This window comes from Siphateles boraxobius, unplaced genomic scaffold (genome assembly GCF_051911475.1).
Source record: "Siphateles boraxobius isolate OS27281-9 unplaced genomic scaffold, OSU_SipBor_1 19, whole genome shotgun sequence".
Lineage (NCBI taxonomy): Eukaryota > Metazoa > Chordata > Actinopteri > Cypriniformes > Leuciscidae > Siphateles > Siphateles boraxobius.
Window position 1 is genome coordinate 27,575,647 of NW_027508799.1, and position 14,940 is coordinate 27,590,586.

General features: G+C 34.2%; 2 protein-coding genes across 3 annotated transcripts in view; both read left to right on the forward strand.

Annotated features, from left to right (window-relative positions):
* LOC143742040 (scavenger receptor cysteine-rich type 1 protein M130-like) overlaps positions 1–14,940 on the forward strand; it is a 75,164-nt gene that overhangs the window by 3,940 nt on the left and 56,284 nt on the right. The gene's annotated exons all lie outside the window — the stretch shown is intronic.
* mettl25 (methyltransferase like 25) lies at positions 17–12,001 on the forward strand. Of its 2 annotated transcripts, none has more exons than XM_077234686.1 (12): positions 17–345; positions 1,212–1,379; positions 1,515–1,633; positions 1,714–2,313; positions 3,405–3,552; positions 6,498–6,592; positions 6,856–6,885; positions 7,411–7,484; positions 8,910–9,003; positions 9,926–10,000; positions 10,102–10,173; positions 11,740–12,001. In XM_077234686.1, exons 1-12 carry the CDS (start codon positions 141–143, stop codon positions 11,833–11,835), a joined length of 1,776 nt encoding a protein of 591 aa, XP_077090801.1. In that variant the 5' UTR covers positions 17–140; the 3' UTR covers positions 11,836–12,001. The 2 variants fall into 2 exon arrangements, with proteins under 2 accessions (XP_077090801.1, XP_077090802.1); XM_077234687.1 differs by having other exon boundaries at positions 1,518–1,633.

A 14,940-nucleotide genomic window follows, 5' to 3' on the forward strand; every position in this document is an offset into this window, starting at 1 on the left:
ACTTGTACACTCAAAATGGCCGCCCATTTGGTCGCTCAGAGGAATCATATCCTGATTTGACTACTTATGTCTTAAATACAGAAAATGTGTCAACAGCTGCAGCTCTCACGCGAAATTCTCACTTTTCTGTGTCGTGAATAATGGCATTTAATGACTTGCCTATTGACACTTTAAAAAGGAAAATAGCAGAAGTTAAGCGCTTTCTCTCCATATCGCTAAGCATCTTGAATGCACACACAGTGGACTTTTTCACGCGTGATGTTTGGAGCACGTTCATGTGTGTGAGTCCTGAAGAAGTGTTGCATTCTATCAGTTCCACTGATGATCGCGTGGGGGCGGTAGAAGGTAAGATGGACTCAATCTGGTCATCCTTTTTATTATTTGCATAATTTGTGCAAATATATGCAAATTTTCTTTAACATTTACCCAGAACACTACATTATTTTGTGGAGTAAAATCACAAAATGGTCTGCAGCAGTATCATTTAATTTGATTCATATTTAAAATTATTAATTTGATATAGCATACTAATATAAACATTTATTTATTCAGTACATTACAACTGGGCTGCCAACTTTTGAGTGAGAATTATTCGATTCACTCATTTCGATCTCGATTCAATATCAATTAATTTGGATATGCATTGATAGTTAGTACGTTAATTACTATGCTCGTTTTTCTTAAAGAAAAAAAGTTGTCAGCACGTTATTAAAGGTTAAAATTAACAACTGATTTGTATACAAATTAACGTTTTTATAGTAGTAATAATGATAATATATTTTAATAAGAGTCATTTAAGATATGTAAGTTTGCAATATATAGTGCATATATCTGTAAAAAAGTCTCCTCTGTAGAGTTATTTTTACATGTAGTTTACACTTATTAGCCTTCATTTGACGTCTTTCAGTGGTTGAAAAAAAGAGATGTGAGGAAAAATTATATTTTAATGCTTTTGGGTTCCCCCAAGAAACTTTCCGTTCGTTCGCAAACCGTTTGTGAAATTAATATGAGGTGTGAGCATTGAAAAAAAAACTATATTTCAATGCTTTTAAATCTTATACTTTTTATATCCTATCTTATATTTTTTATATCATATTCCCTTAGGAGCTCCTTGGTACTTGTATAATATTATATATGTATTATGTATTGAACTAAAGTGCATTGGACTCTATTAAATCAGCTGTATTTCATAGTAGTGTTTTTGCTTTTAGAGAAGAAAAACACCACCTTTGGTTTCTGTAATGCCTCAAAGAAGTTGGTGGACACATCAGCCCTGCTGAGGGCAGCTAAAGCCCACAGTTTCCCGGGTCTGGGGGTCTGTATGCAGCTGCAAGAGCTGATGGAGAATCTGACACTGATATATGGAGACACTATAGCGGGTAACTGCAGTCAGATCAGAAGCACTGAAAAGCACATTTGCATTCCACTCTGAATCATTATTGAGATTATTATGCATGTCGCATTCAGGTTATTACAAGGTTATATATCTCATGCATTGTCTGTAATTTCCATAGCAGAGTCACCAGACAAAGTTCCCGTTCCAGATGAGTTTATGAACTGTAAGAAAGCCCATGAGGTGCAGGCAATGTCTGAGGTTGTGGCTAGTTTGGCTGAATGCTGCCGGGTCAAACAGGTAACAACATTTCAAATTGAGTTTAGTTCAATTTTTTGTTCTGAATTGCATCTTTTTCATCGTCAGTTTCTGCATCTCAGGTGATAGACGTGGGTTCTGGGAAAGGCTACCTGTGCTCCTATCTATCCATGCAGTTTAACCTACAAGTTTTCGGTATCGACTCTTCTAGCACCAACACACATGGAGCTCAGGAGAGGAACAGGAAACTGAAGAAGTTCTCCAAAGCCTATCAGAAACAGAACAGAGCCAGTGGGAATCAAGCTTTGGACAGTGAGGATGGGAGTAAACAACACAGCAGAAACTGTGAGAACAGTGATGGCAACAAAAACTTTATTACAAAGGAAAAAGGAAGGTTTGTGGCTCAAGAGGAACCCAGTGATTTATCAAAACAAGTCTCCAGTGATTTATCCGCTTCAGATAATGTCACATTAGACCCCAGTGATCGGGATGCAGGAAGCAGCTTCCTCAGCACGCTGTCTCTGGACGTCATAGAGGACGCTTCTCCTCGTGTCCACCCCAGCCAGCTGAGCCTGGAGGAACGAGAGAGGAGGAAGAGGGACAACCTGGAGAGGAAAGAGAGGGAGGGGAGGAGGAACGACAGCGACAGCAGCCTGTTTTCCCCTCTGACCTCATACGTCACTGCAGAAACTGAACTCAAGACGCTGATCACAGAGCTGGAGGTGAGTGGATGTCAGAACACACGGGGGAGAAAACTAGTGGAATAATAATCATTTATAATTCACTGTAAAATAATTAATAATACATTTTAGAATTATTAAGGGGTTTTAACCAAGGGAGAAAATTGGTTAAAATATAAAATGACATCATCAACAACAATAATAATGTATTATTCATTTAAAAAATAATACACAATATGTATAATGTAAAATAATAATAATAAAATTACATTAAATAATTATTTAATTTATTAAATCTATAGTTGTACAAATTGTACAACTTATTGAACCAATTGTTTATTTAATTCATTATTTATTAATGATAATGATGATAAGTATTATTATTATTTATGATGAAATGTTTTATTTTATAATGAATGATAATTTATTGTTGTTCATTTATCAAATGAATTATTTCCTTCATTATTTAATAAGTTTTGTTATTATTATTAGTAGTAAATAATGAGTTATGTAAATAATTGATTTTGTAGTTTTGTCAACTTAAATTCAATTTAACTATATTATAATTGTAATTTTTACTACTGCTACTACTACAACTACTACAACTACTAATAAATAAATAAACTATTATTATTAAATAAATAATTTGTCTTTTATTGTATATTTTTTATCTTTATATCTCTTTTACTATTTTTCTCACACAGTATGAGTCTTATATAGCTGAAGCTGTGTTTTTACATACATTTTGAAGCATTTGGTCCATGATACAAATTTTTTTTTCATTGCGAATGTGTTGTGAATTCATTTCATATGATATTCTCTAAGGATCACACATAATTTATGTGTACTAAACTCATATAATAGCACAAGAGACACGCTATGCTGCAATAGTTGTCCAGCTGTGGGCTTTGATTATAGAGCAGAAGTTGTATCATTGCTATTACAGCTCAGCGAGACGCCTGCGATTATCCTAATCATGTTAATTAGGTGAAATTGAGCTCAAGAATGGAGAGGGACTTGGATCTGTCCATAGCAAATTATTTATGATCAATGAGAGATGGCAAACGGTCTGTGTTGATTTCACCAAATTACCCTTTTCTCTCTCTCTCTCCCCCTCTTTGGCCGGTACCCAGGATGCAGTTCTGGTTGGCCTGCATACGTGTGGAGATCTGGCTCCCAGCACTCTGCGGATGTTCGGGGCCAAACAGGAGCTGCGGGCCGTTTGCAGTGTGGGCTGCTGCTACCACCTGCTTTCTGAAGAGTTTGATGAGGACAGACAGGGTAAGAACACTTCCTGTCCCACACACACGTGAACACATCAGTCTCTGTCGAACCGGGTGCCCAAATCTTCAAACAAGATAAGATGTGTGTAATTTTAGTTCTTGCATAATGTTCTTTCCAGCAATGTGCAGCCCTGTGCCAATCCTGGGTCAAAAAATGTAAAATAATAATAATAAAAAATACTACTTATAATTTATTATTATTGTTATTATTATAACATGTACCAATTATTTTATAAAGAGTTATTGGTGTTGTTGCTTGCTTGTTTATTAAATAAATGTATAATTTTATATTATTAATAATATAATAATAATAATGTACTTGTAACATCCTAATAATTAATATATACAATAATAACATAACACTCTAAAATTATATATCCAAATCATCAATATTATTAAATAATTAGTTAAATAAAGAATTGAAATTTTTTACAGCCCTGGGCCAATCCTGAGTCAAATTATAAATTGTTGTTTTTGTTTATTTATTAAATAAATTCAGTATTTAATTAACAAGTTCATTAATTTCATTGTTTATTTATGTAATAATAATGTTTGTTAGTATTATTAATATTTTTTCTTTTTAATTATAAATATAACTATTATGTCATTTAAAATATGAATACTTAATAATAATAATAATAATAATAATAATAATAATAATAATAATTATTATTATTATTAAATATTCATATTTTTAAATAATTAATTAAATTTGACATTTTTGCAGCCCTGAGTCAATTCTGGGTCAAATAATGTAAAACAACAACAAAGTATTATTAAATATAAAACAGGTATTAATACATTTATAACAAAATAATAATAATAATTATTATTATTATTTTCATTATTACTTATAAAAGTTTCATTTTTCAATGAATAATTAATTGTTTTTGTTTGTTTATTAAATAAATGCAATTTTTCATTAATAATTTTATTATTTAATAATAATGCTTGTTATTATTATTGATATAATGGTGACTTTCATTGCATGGACAAAAAACAGTGAGATGATTTCAAAATATCTTTGATATTCTGCAGATGACATTAAGAATTGCCATTTTTAGGCGAACTATCCCTTTAAGAAATGGTGCTAGTCCCAAGAGACCATGTGGTTTCTCTCGGTCGCTCACTGTTTTTTCCCTTCTCTTGGATACTTTTTCTTAGAGGAGACACTGCAGTAAGGATTGAGAGCCTGCAAAATATGAAATTTTGATCACATAATTACTGTCGATTGAGTCAGTGTCCAATGCTACACAGCAGGACTACAATAATGTATCAGTCTTTTAAAGCCTGGTGATCACATCACAGACTCTCGATTGCTACAGGGAAAGAGCTAAAACACATGAAGTGTGTTCAAATGTTGGACTGACATCACAAACACTCTCCCTCTCCACACACTGTCTGTTTGATCTCACTAAATCAAGAAGAGTCAGTACAACATGTGGCATTTTCAGCATGATGATGTCAGAGTTTTCAGGGCTTCAGCGGCTCGCTTTACAAGCACGTTTGTTCTGAAGAAGAAACAATACGGAGCGAAACAAATGCAGTTCCACACAATGGATATACACAATGTGCCTTTTAGTCTAAAAAAGCTGGCATGTTTACAGCATCATGCTGTGCGTTTAAAGGCGAAGTGTGTAATTTTTGTGCCATTAGTGGAACCCCACAGAGTTACAAAGATTTTGCATTGAGTTTTGCTTGCCTGATCAGAATTAACAGCCTAATACTTTTTCTATGATATCTCTGCAAAGGGCCTGCATTTTCAGACTCAATTCAAAAAGAGCCTATACGATGTCTCCTACTGAAACAGGAAACAGGAAGTCCTGCCCACAAACCTCATTAGTTAAGCAGTCAACCTTTGAATGGCTACTCTGCGTCTAAAATTAGTATTTTCATCAAAAAAATTACACTCATTAGCTTTAAACCCTGTTATATTGGGGAACCCAAAAAATCATACTGAAGATCCTGAGTTTAAAGCCCCACAGCGATTGGTCGAATCAAGACAGTGTTAAAGTTCACTCACAATGAGGCATACCTTTCGTTATGAAATCACACTGAACTTCTGCACACAGTCCTTCTCTCTGTACATTTTTTTTATACACACCTCATTCTTTTTCACTCACACACACACGTTTGTTTCACTATATACACACACACACACACACACACACACACACACACACACACACACACACACACACACACACACACACACACACACACACACACACATTTCAGGCCTGAGCCGGACTCTGGATCCTGTTAGTTTGGCATGGTTTAGGTTAGCATGATATCTGGTATAAACAGAGTTTATCTGCACCATGGATAGGCCTCAAACTCTGTTTTGAATGGCATGTGCTCAACAGGTTCTTCCACAAAATGTTCAGTGTTTAGAAATCTGCTTTAGTTTTGACATACCCTAAAAAATTTGGGGTTGATACGATTTGTAATGTTTTTAAAAGAAGTCTCTTATATATTCTGTCCGTTATATTTTACAGTCTGTTTATATTTTTATTCAGAAATAGCATAAAAAAACAATATTGTAAAATATTATTACAATTTAAAATAACTTTTATATTTTAATATTTTTTCAAAGGTAATGTATTCCTATGATAAAAGCTACATTTTCATTATCATTACTCCTGTCCTTAGTGTCACATGATCCTTCAGAAATCATTTTAATGCTGATTTGGTGGTCAAGAAAAAATTCTTATTATCAATGTGGAAAACTGTGGGAAAACTATATTTTTCCAGGATTCTTTGATAAAATAGAAAGATTAAAAGAACAGCATTTATTTGAAATATGAATCTTTTTGGATCAATTTTAATGTATCCTTGCTGAATAAAAGTCTAATAAAAATCTTACAGACCCCAAACTTTTGAACGGTAGTTAATGTAAAAAAGATGTTTGATTTTCTTCTCTGTTTTTTCGGTGTGGGTCAGGGTGTGTCAGTGGTGTGTGTGGTTTCCCCATGAGTCAGTATCTGAAGGATCAGGCCTGTTTCTGTGGTCGAAATGCCAGGATGTCAGCATGTCTCGTAAGTCTGCCTCACACGTCACTAAAACATCTCACATTGCCCACGCATCATCAACCACATCCTTTGCTTATCAGATAGATGTTGTAAAAATGTTGTTTATTACAATCAGGTGATTTTTTTTTTGTAAGATGAACACAGTGTATCTGCTTTTAAACTAAAAGCGACTATCAACTCATGTCATTTGTTTAGTTATCACATTCAAGCTTGATTCCAGCAGGCTTGACTAATATTAAGCTCTTCACAAACTAATTTCCCCTTCTCAGGCTCTGGAGAGGGTGTCTGCCGGAGGAGGGGTGAGTACTTGATTGTGTCATATCATATTAATATGAATATTTCAATTAAAATCCCAATTCCCCTGTAAGATTTGCATATAAGGAGCGCAGTCTCTTGCAACCAGAGCTGTTTGCACAGCTGATCATAATGTGTTGGTCAGGCTTGAATGCCAGAACTTACAGCATATGCGACTATGCATATTTATGTGATTTAATTAGATGCACTGTGTATTTTAATTCGATTTTTTTCTCGATTAAAAATGAACGGAAGTTCAGAGGTGAAGCGGTCAGCGCGTACAATCTCTTTGTGCTGTCTTCTGCACAGTTGATTGTTTGAATGACATAATTGTAATGGAAAAATATGACACAATCTGTTTTTAAACTTGCCACAAATGGGAGAAACACTTCAAATGATGTGATTAAAAACACACATAAGTAAGCAAACACAAGTATGCATTGCATAAATAAGTAAAAACATCAAAATCAGTTTTGAAATGAAACTAAATAGTTTGGACTGATGTTAACAGGGTTTCTTGACTGTTACAGCTGCCTATGGAGTCACTTTTTTATCGGGCGGTCCTCCATGTTATTTTACAGGATCACTACGATTGCTTTAAAAGGTATTTTGCTTTTAAAATTATTAAAATCAAAAATTATTGATTTTGTGTCATAATTATAGCATACTAGATTTGTTTTGTTACTGTGGTGTGCCTGATATTATTAATAATAGCTCTGTTTGTTTTATGGCTTTTAGATGCATGTACCCCTACTGTGCCCCTATTGTGCTTTTTGGGGTAGTATCTTTCATGTAGTGTGTTATATACAGTAGCTGTTTCTGAATGTACAAGTTCTGTATAGTTTCAAAGATCAAAGTGCAAGTGTACGCCTGAAATGAGTCATTAGTCATTCCAGTCTTACTTTATGCATAAACGTACATAGGTTTGTAACAAATTCGCATAATGCCAGCCTATGGTCTTCATTGGCCGCCGGCGAACAAGGTCTACTTTGACCCGCCCTCAAACACTGAAGTTGAAGATGATGACTGGAAGAGTTTAGTTTGTGTTGTCGACATGTTGAGAAGATGCTGTTTTCTGTGCTGTGAAAGCAAATCCACCTTGCATGCACTTCCAACTTCAGTTTCCAATAGACCAATCAAAACAGACTAGGCCGTCTGACCAATCAGAGCAGAGTAGGTTCTCGAAAAGGAGGGTTGTGAGAGACGGAATCTATTATCGAACGTTTCAGACACAGTGAGAAAAGAGGTGATGCTGCAATGTATATGAGAAAGTTAAAGTGTTTTTTGACCTTGGCTGCATGTAAACACACTGAAGGACACCTCCAAAACAAAATTAGGAACCTTTGAAATAGCATAACAGGAGCACTTAAACCAAGTATTAGAGGTTTGGCGGTTATTATAGTGCAATGCAGAACCCTAAAAAATAGTTTAATGTCCTATATCTGAAAACACTCCATAAAAATTAAACACACACCCCAGACCCCCTGATGAGCCACTCTCAGTGTGAAACGCACACGATGACAAATATTAAGCTCCCTCACTGACGCCGTTCCCCTCACAAACACCAGGATCAGATATCTCATCGACAGCACTCTCACCACATCATCTGCTCATTAGACAGAAAACAAGCGCCTGTCTTTGTTTTAGTCGTCGGAGAGCTTTAGTAAACTAGAGGAGAGAATAAAGAGGCTCCAGATTCCCTCCGGTCCTTCCTTCCTTTTGCGGAGGCTGAGAAATGTTTATCGAGATATTTGATCATGACTGTACAGAGCAGATCTGATGCAATGGTGACTGATGCTCATGAGTCAAACCCTAAAGCCCTGTTTTCAATTTTTTATTAAACTTGTGAGTCAAAGCCACACCATCAGGTTACGGTAATGTGCAAGTCAACAAGGAGTGCAAAGTTCACCCTCTGCATGTGACTTACTGTGTGTATGTTAATATCAGTCTCTAAACTACTTCATAATTCAGTTCAACTTTATGTTAGTTTATTTTTTATATGATGCAGTGTTTTATTTCCTTTTGGCAGTGAGAAACGTGTTGGGAACGTGTACTCCAAAGCCTCGTCGTTTGTGGACTATGTGAGGCGGGCACTTAGGAAGCTGGATCTGGATGAGACTAAAGTAAGAACCAATTGTTCTCATATTACGTTTAATGTTGTGTCAGTCTGCTGCCCACATGCATCTGAATTACACCACAATGAAACTAATGAGATAAACAGGCTAAAGTATGTTTGACAAGTAGGGAAATATGGGTACAGTGAGCAAGAGACTATTAAAAAGGCATCAGCAAGCCCAGGCGATATCAGTGTGACCTGATTTTGGGGAGAATATATATATATATATATATATATATATATAGAAAAATATTTGATTTAAAATTTTCTAACATTTTTACATGTGAATATTTATATATACATACACACACGCACACCACTTTTATTAATGCACAATTTATATAAATACATGAAATATAATATATTCATGTATATTGGTATATAAATAAAATATAACGTATTTAAAATCGAAAATTATTAAAATTGTATTTATACAACTATATGTATAATTTTTATTTAAATTAAAAATGTTTAATTTGTATTTTAAAAAAAATTATAATTTATTTTATTTGTTTAAATCTTGGTTTATTTTGTAATATTTGTAATTTTATTTTTATAATTTTACGTTTATAAATATGTTTTTTCAAATTAATATTCATGTATATTTTATTTTTATGTGAAAAATATTACATATGTATTTAAAATAGAAAATTATTTTAATTACATGTTACAAAGTAATGTATATATAGTTAAAACACTTTAAGTGTGTGTGTATATATGTGCTTACTACAGCGCAGATTATATAGATATATTTTTATTTAAATAAAAAATAATACGTTTAATGTTTATTTAATATTATTAATGTTTATTTTGTAATATTTAATTTTTTATAGAATAGATTTTCTTTATGTCCTGGTTGGTAAGTAGGACATGATCTCGTTCCTTTATTGATTTAAAATCATTGAGTCCATATCTCTTGTTTTCTTCAGCTATCTGATGATGATATTCAGAGCTATCATGATCGCTACACACCCAGGATGAATGAGATGGTTGCTTTTAACATGGTGAGTGTCATAGAAAGTTGTACATCTATTATTTTTTCATTGCTAACCTCATTCTGACACTGCTATATCAGTCTTTCTCATGCTGTTTTCATCTTCCTCAGTTGAAAGTAACCTTGGCTCCATGTATAGAGGGTCTCATCCTCCTGGACCGACTTTGCTACTTGAAAGAGCAGGTAAAAAAGCAAACAATTGTTAGCGTAGAGAACATAGTAGTTGTCCAGTTTACCCACCGTTTTATATTCGACCCCTATTTGTCCATGTTAAGATGGTAATCCTCATATAATTGGAGGTGTGGGGCTTTTGTTTCAGGCTTTACTTCAGAGCCACAGCACACATTTCTCTAATCAAAAACTTTTACAAACAGACATTAGCCACATATAGCAGCTCCAAAACAGTCAAAAAATGTTTTTAAAGGATTTTAGCATACAGGAGTTCAGAGGTTTTATGTTACACCTCCATTTCCCTCTTGCCCACCAGGCTTTGAACATAAAACCTCAAACCTCCTCGCGACGACAGTCAGGAGTATCAGACTCAGCCGCCTGTGAAGATTGTTAGACTGAAAATTCAGAGCATGACAAAATCATTTTGTTTATCGTCACAAAACAGTGACAGCAAGTTTCTGTGGGAGTAATTTCCACATAATCTTACAGGGTTCACTTATCAGTCATGTAATGTAAAGCAAGTAAAACCTCTCCTGTGTCAGATCTGTGCGTTTTTCTACAGAGGTCTATGATTTGTGTATGTCAGACACTAAAGGGTTTGGCAACATGATAAGGATTCACATCGACGGCTCTATGAACCACATTGAAATCAGGATATGCTTTACAATTTGGCCTATGGATGGTTTTGTCCTGTATAAACCATTTCATAACATGGTACTCAGGGTGTTCTGCCAAAAATATTAATGTGCTTTGGTCAGTGATTATAGAAAGCTGTAATATGGATTAATTTGGATTAAAACAATCTTCAGTTAAGGTGATTATTGGACCTGAACAAAATACTCTTTTATACTTACGGATATTCTTGGAACTGAACATAAATTATATATATATATATATATATATATATATATATATATATATATATATATATATATATATATACAAAAATAATATACTCTTACTGGTTATATACAAGCTCAGACAGAGTTGAAAACCAGTATAATTTGATTCCTGAACGACCTGATCTTATGATCCAATTGTTTTTAGTGAATCAAAAACATGCAACATGACCATCTAGTCTGATTCCCAAATTAAGGACTCTTATGAGTCTGTTCTTTTTAGTGAATCAACAAATATACAGCACAACCAGTGTAGTCTCACTTGCGAAAAATTAATATGTATAAGTCGGTTATTTTTAGTGAATCAAAACCATACAGCGAGACCAGTATAGCCTGATTGATTGTAAGTCATTATCCCTGATTTCTATATTGAGAAAAACATCATGCATGCAGACTTTTTTTTTTACTTACTTGCATATACTCCAAATGGTTCAAGAACAGCTTGCAATTTATTTTGGGTATGCCTTTTTTAGGTATTTTAGGGCAAATTTTACAGGAACGCTATTGAATAAATAAATAATAGTGAATAAATATTGAAATTGCAAATGGATTTCTACGGAGCCCCTAAAGGGACATGGTTTCCTCCCATCTCATATTTTTTCCATCACCATGTCCCTTTAGCGTCTCTTCAGATTTTAGAGTGTCACAATTAATTTTTAACTGTCTCCTTTCCTTACAGGAGAATGTTTCTCATTCTGCGCTGGTTCAGCTCTTTGACCCCCTCCGGTCCCCGAGATGTTATGCAGTTGTTGGTATAAAGGAATCTACAATTTGAATACCAAAGCTGTTTAGTGTAATATATTGATTTAATTTTAATGTATTATTTTGATACAACTTTATAGTTTTTATTTTCCATTATTAAATATTTTGTTTTTAAAGTACAGATTCGAAATTAATTGTTGTTGATTTTTCAAACCATCAATAAAAATGCTCTTTTACAATTTTTTCTCACTCACTAACACACAATTCATGAAACAATTCACCATTTTCATGAACACAAACTCAAAACTGTACACAAACATGGACAAATACACAGACTCCTCCACTGCCTATAAAACACTAATAAGATCAATTCAAAACACTATTAGAAAAACATCCTTTTGGCAATCACAAATCATTTTGCAAGTCAATGTCTAGGAATTACAGGAAGGAATTGCAGTATACAACATAAATAGAGGGGTGCAGATACAGAGAAATTCAAAGAATAAGCTTTAAGGAAAGTTTATTTTCATTACAGTCAAGAGATCTTACAGTAGATGGAAAGCACTAGAAATACAAGTTCAAATACAAAATAATTGAATATGAACTCTATATGCAACACAAAACATTATACTGATGACCCTGTAGGCCAATGGACTTTATTTGTATTTCATCAGGAACATTTTTTTCTTTTCCCCTCCTCTTTCTCTTCCTTTGTATCCCACCACTAGGATTCACTTTCCAAAGCACACAATCACCCATGGCCCTATTTATATTATCCTGAGATTCTGATTGGTGTGTATTCAGTTGTGCTACTTAATGTTTACACATGGATAAATGTATGCTATTTGAGTTCGCATTCTGATAACTAGAGTTAATTATATTGTGTACTTGCGTTTTCTGAATAAGAGCATGGTTAAACCTGTGTAAAATTAGGGTGTTTTTGTGTAGAGTTTTGCAGAAATTGGAGCGTCTGTGAAAACCGATATTTTTGAGACGTGTCCTTGTTTCGAGAAATGATTTGTATGAATAGTTTGGGAAATTGGGCCAACCAAATCAGTTATAGTGATTTAGCAATCGAGAAAAACTATGTAATTATATTTTACAAAAATGATCTAAAATATAAATGATGTTAAAATAGGGTTGGTTCACAGTAAATTAAAAGCAGTTTTGAATTCATTCCAGCTGCTCCAAAAACCTGGCTGTATTAGTCTCCGGATTGGCTGCAGCTTTAAGCAGAAAGATATAATGATCAATGGGATGTAGAACGTTGCTTTTAGTGTTCATTAGTCTGACTGGTTTATAAATCAGCCTATAGCCATACGAGGACATCAGTCACACTTGGGACGTCTTGTGCTTCCACTTATTTAACACACCATTAATATTAATCAGACATTGAGCTCTTCATTATTTTTAGCCGTTGCCCACTGACCATTATTCTCATGTCTTGCATGTTTTAGTTAGTATTCATAAATGAAACACCTCAAGGTTGCTGTTGTCTTAACTTGATTGATTCTTCAGTGTGTTTTGCTTGATTAAGACCCTTTGAGAACTAGCAGCACTTAAGGGCACAAATTGCATTTGTTTTACTTGCTCAAACTACTATATTTTGTGTTACTATTTATGTGTTTGCTTCTATCTTAAAAGGAAATAACCTGCAAGGAGACCCTGTTAGGGTCTTGATAATTATGGTCTGTCTGTCATACTTTTTGAGCAATATGGTTTGTATGCACTTATGCACTTCCAAGTTGCAAAAGTGGTTACTGAAAACTCCTGCTGAAACATTAACAAATCAATGTGACTTATTTAATGTGTAAATGAGCTTTTACAGACTCCGTTAAAACATTTTTTTTTAATTATAAGTCATTGTTTATTGAAAACAGCAGTGTAAATATTTGAGGAAAGTTTCTGTCAGAGAAAGTAGGCCACATTGCTAAGCCTAAGCATGCAATTCCTGCTTCTAATGACTTTTCCTTCTCTAACAGCTCCACATCCATTCATCATGGCACCACTTGACCAGAACAATGCAACTTCTCTGCCATTATTTCTGAAAAAATAGACGCCATTAGTGTGTTTGTGTGGAGATAAGCATGGCTACACATTGACACTGCAGCACTTGAGCCTGAACTTCATAGAGTTTGTTGTGGCCAGTCTAATACTTTGCCAGAATTAGTCTGTTGACCAGTCGCATATGTTTCTATCATGAATTTATCTTTTTAGCGGATGTATTGTGCCATATCCTGTTCTGCGTCTAAATTAGAGAAAGGAAAAGCTTCAGGATAATGACATGATGCACTCCAAAACATCTCTTTGAGACAGAAATAGCAAAGCGATGGGAAACCAGCTTACTCACTCCCTTATTTCCTGAAATTTTGCTTCTTTTTTTTTTCTTTGCATGCAAGGGAGGTTGAGGAAATACTTCTCTATCGTCACCAGTAATGTCCAGCTTCACTCTGAACAAAACAAGTTTCCTTTTTAGTAGATCATCAAAAACACAATTTGTTTTCCATCACTTAAAGCAGAAACAATCATCTGATTTGTTTGCTTATGTGGCAAATCTTTTTTCACTTCACAAAACAGCTGCTGTCCCCTGAAGACTTGTGGTGAACAACCATGTTGCGTTTCACTGACTTCGTGACTTCAGGATATAGCCTAAATAACACATTTACCAAAGCTGGATGGACTTCAAGAAGAAGCTAACATTTCTTAACCTTTAAGGTTCTGAAAGAATCCGTTTTTGTGTTAATCTGTGCTGCTTTTAATTTGTTTTTCTGTGTAAACATTTTAGATCGATTGCTTTCGGGGTTACAAAACCATAGGTGTGAACGGCCTCTTACGCTGTTCCAAATGTGAATTGAATTCTGGTGCGCTGCATCTTGTGTTTTTGAAGTCGGCATGAAACGGATTTTCAAAACACGTCATATGAGAAGAGAAGAGATGTCGCTGAAAGCGATTTATTTTGAATAAAGTTATTAAATTAAGGCACATTCATTAAAAAAAAAACTATATGCATGGATAAATCATTTATAATAAATACTGCAATATTCCATAAACAAAACAAGAATTGTCCATTTTCATTTCATGGGGACTTTAAACACAAGAATGTGTGCGAACACTCAAATTTTAGACATTAATGGAATTCTTTCCTCCCAGGATGCACCCGTTTTCTGCAATGTTTTAG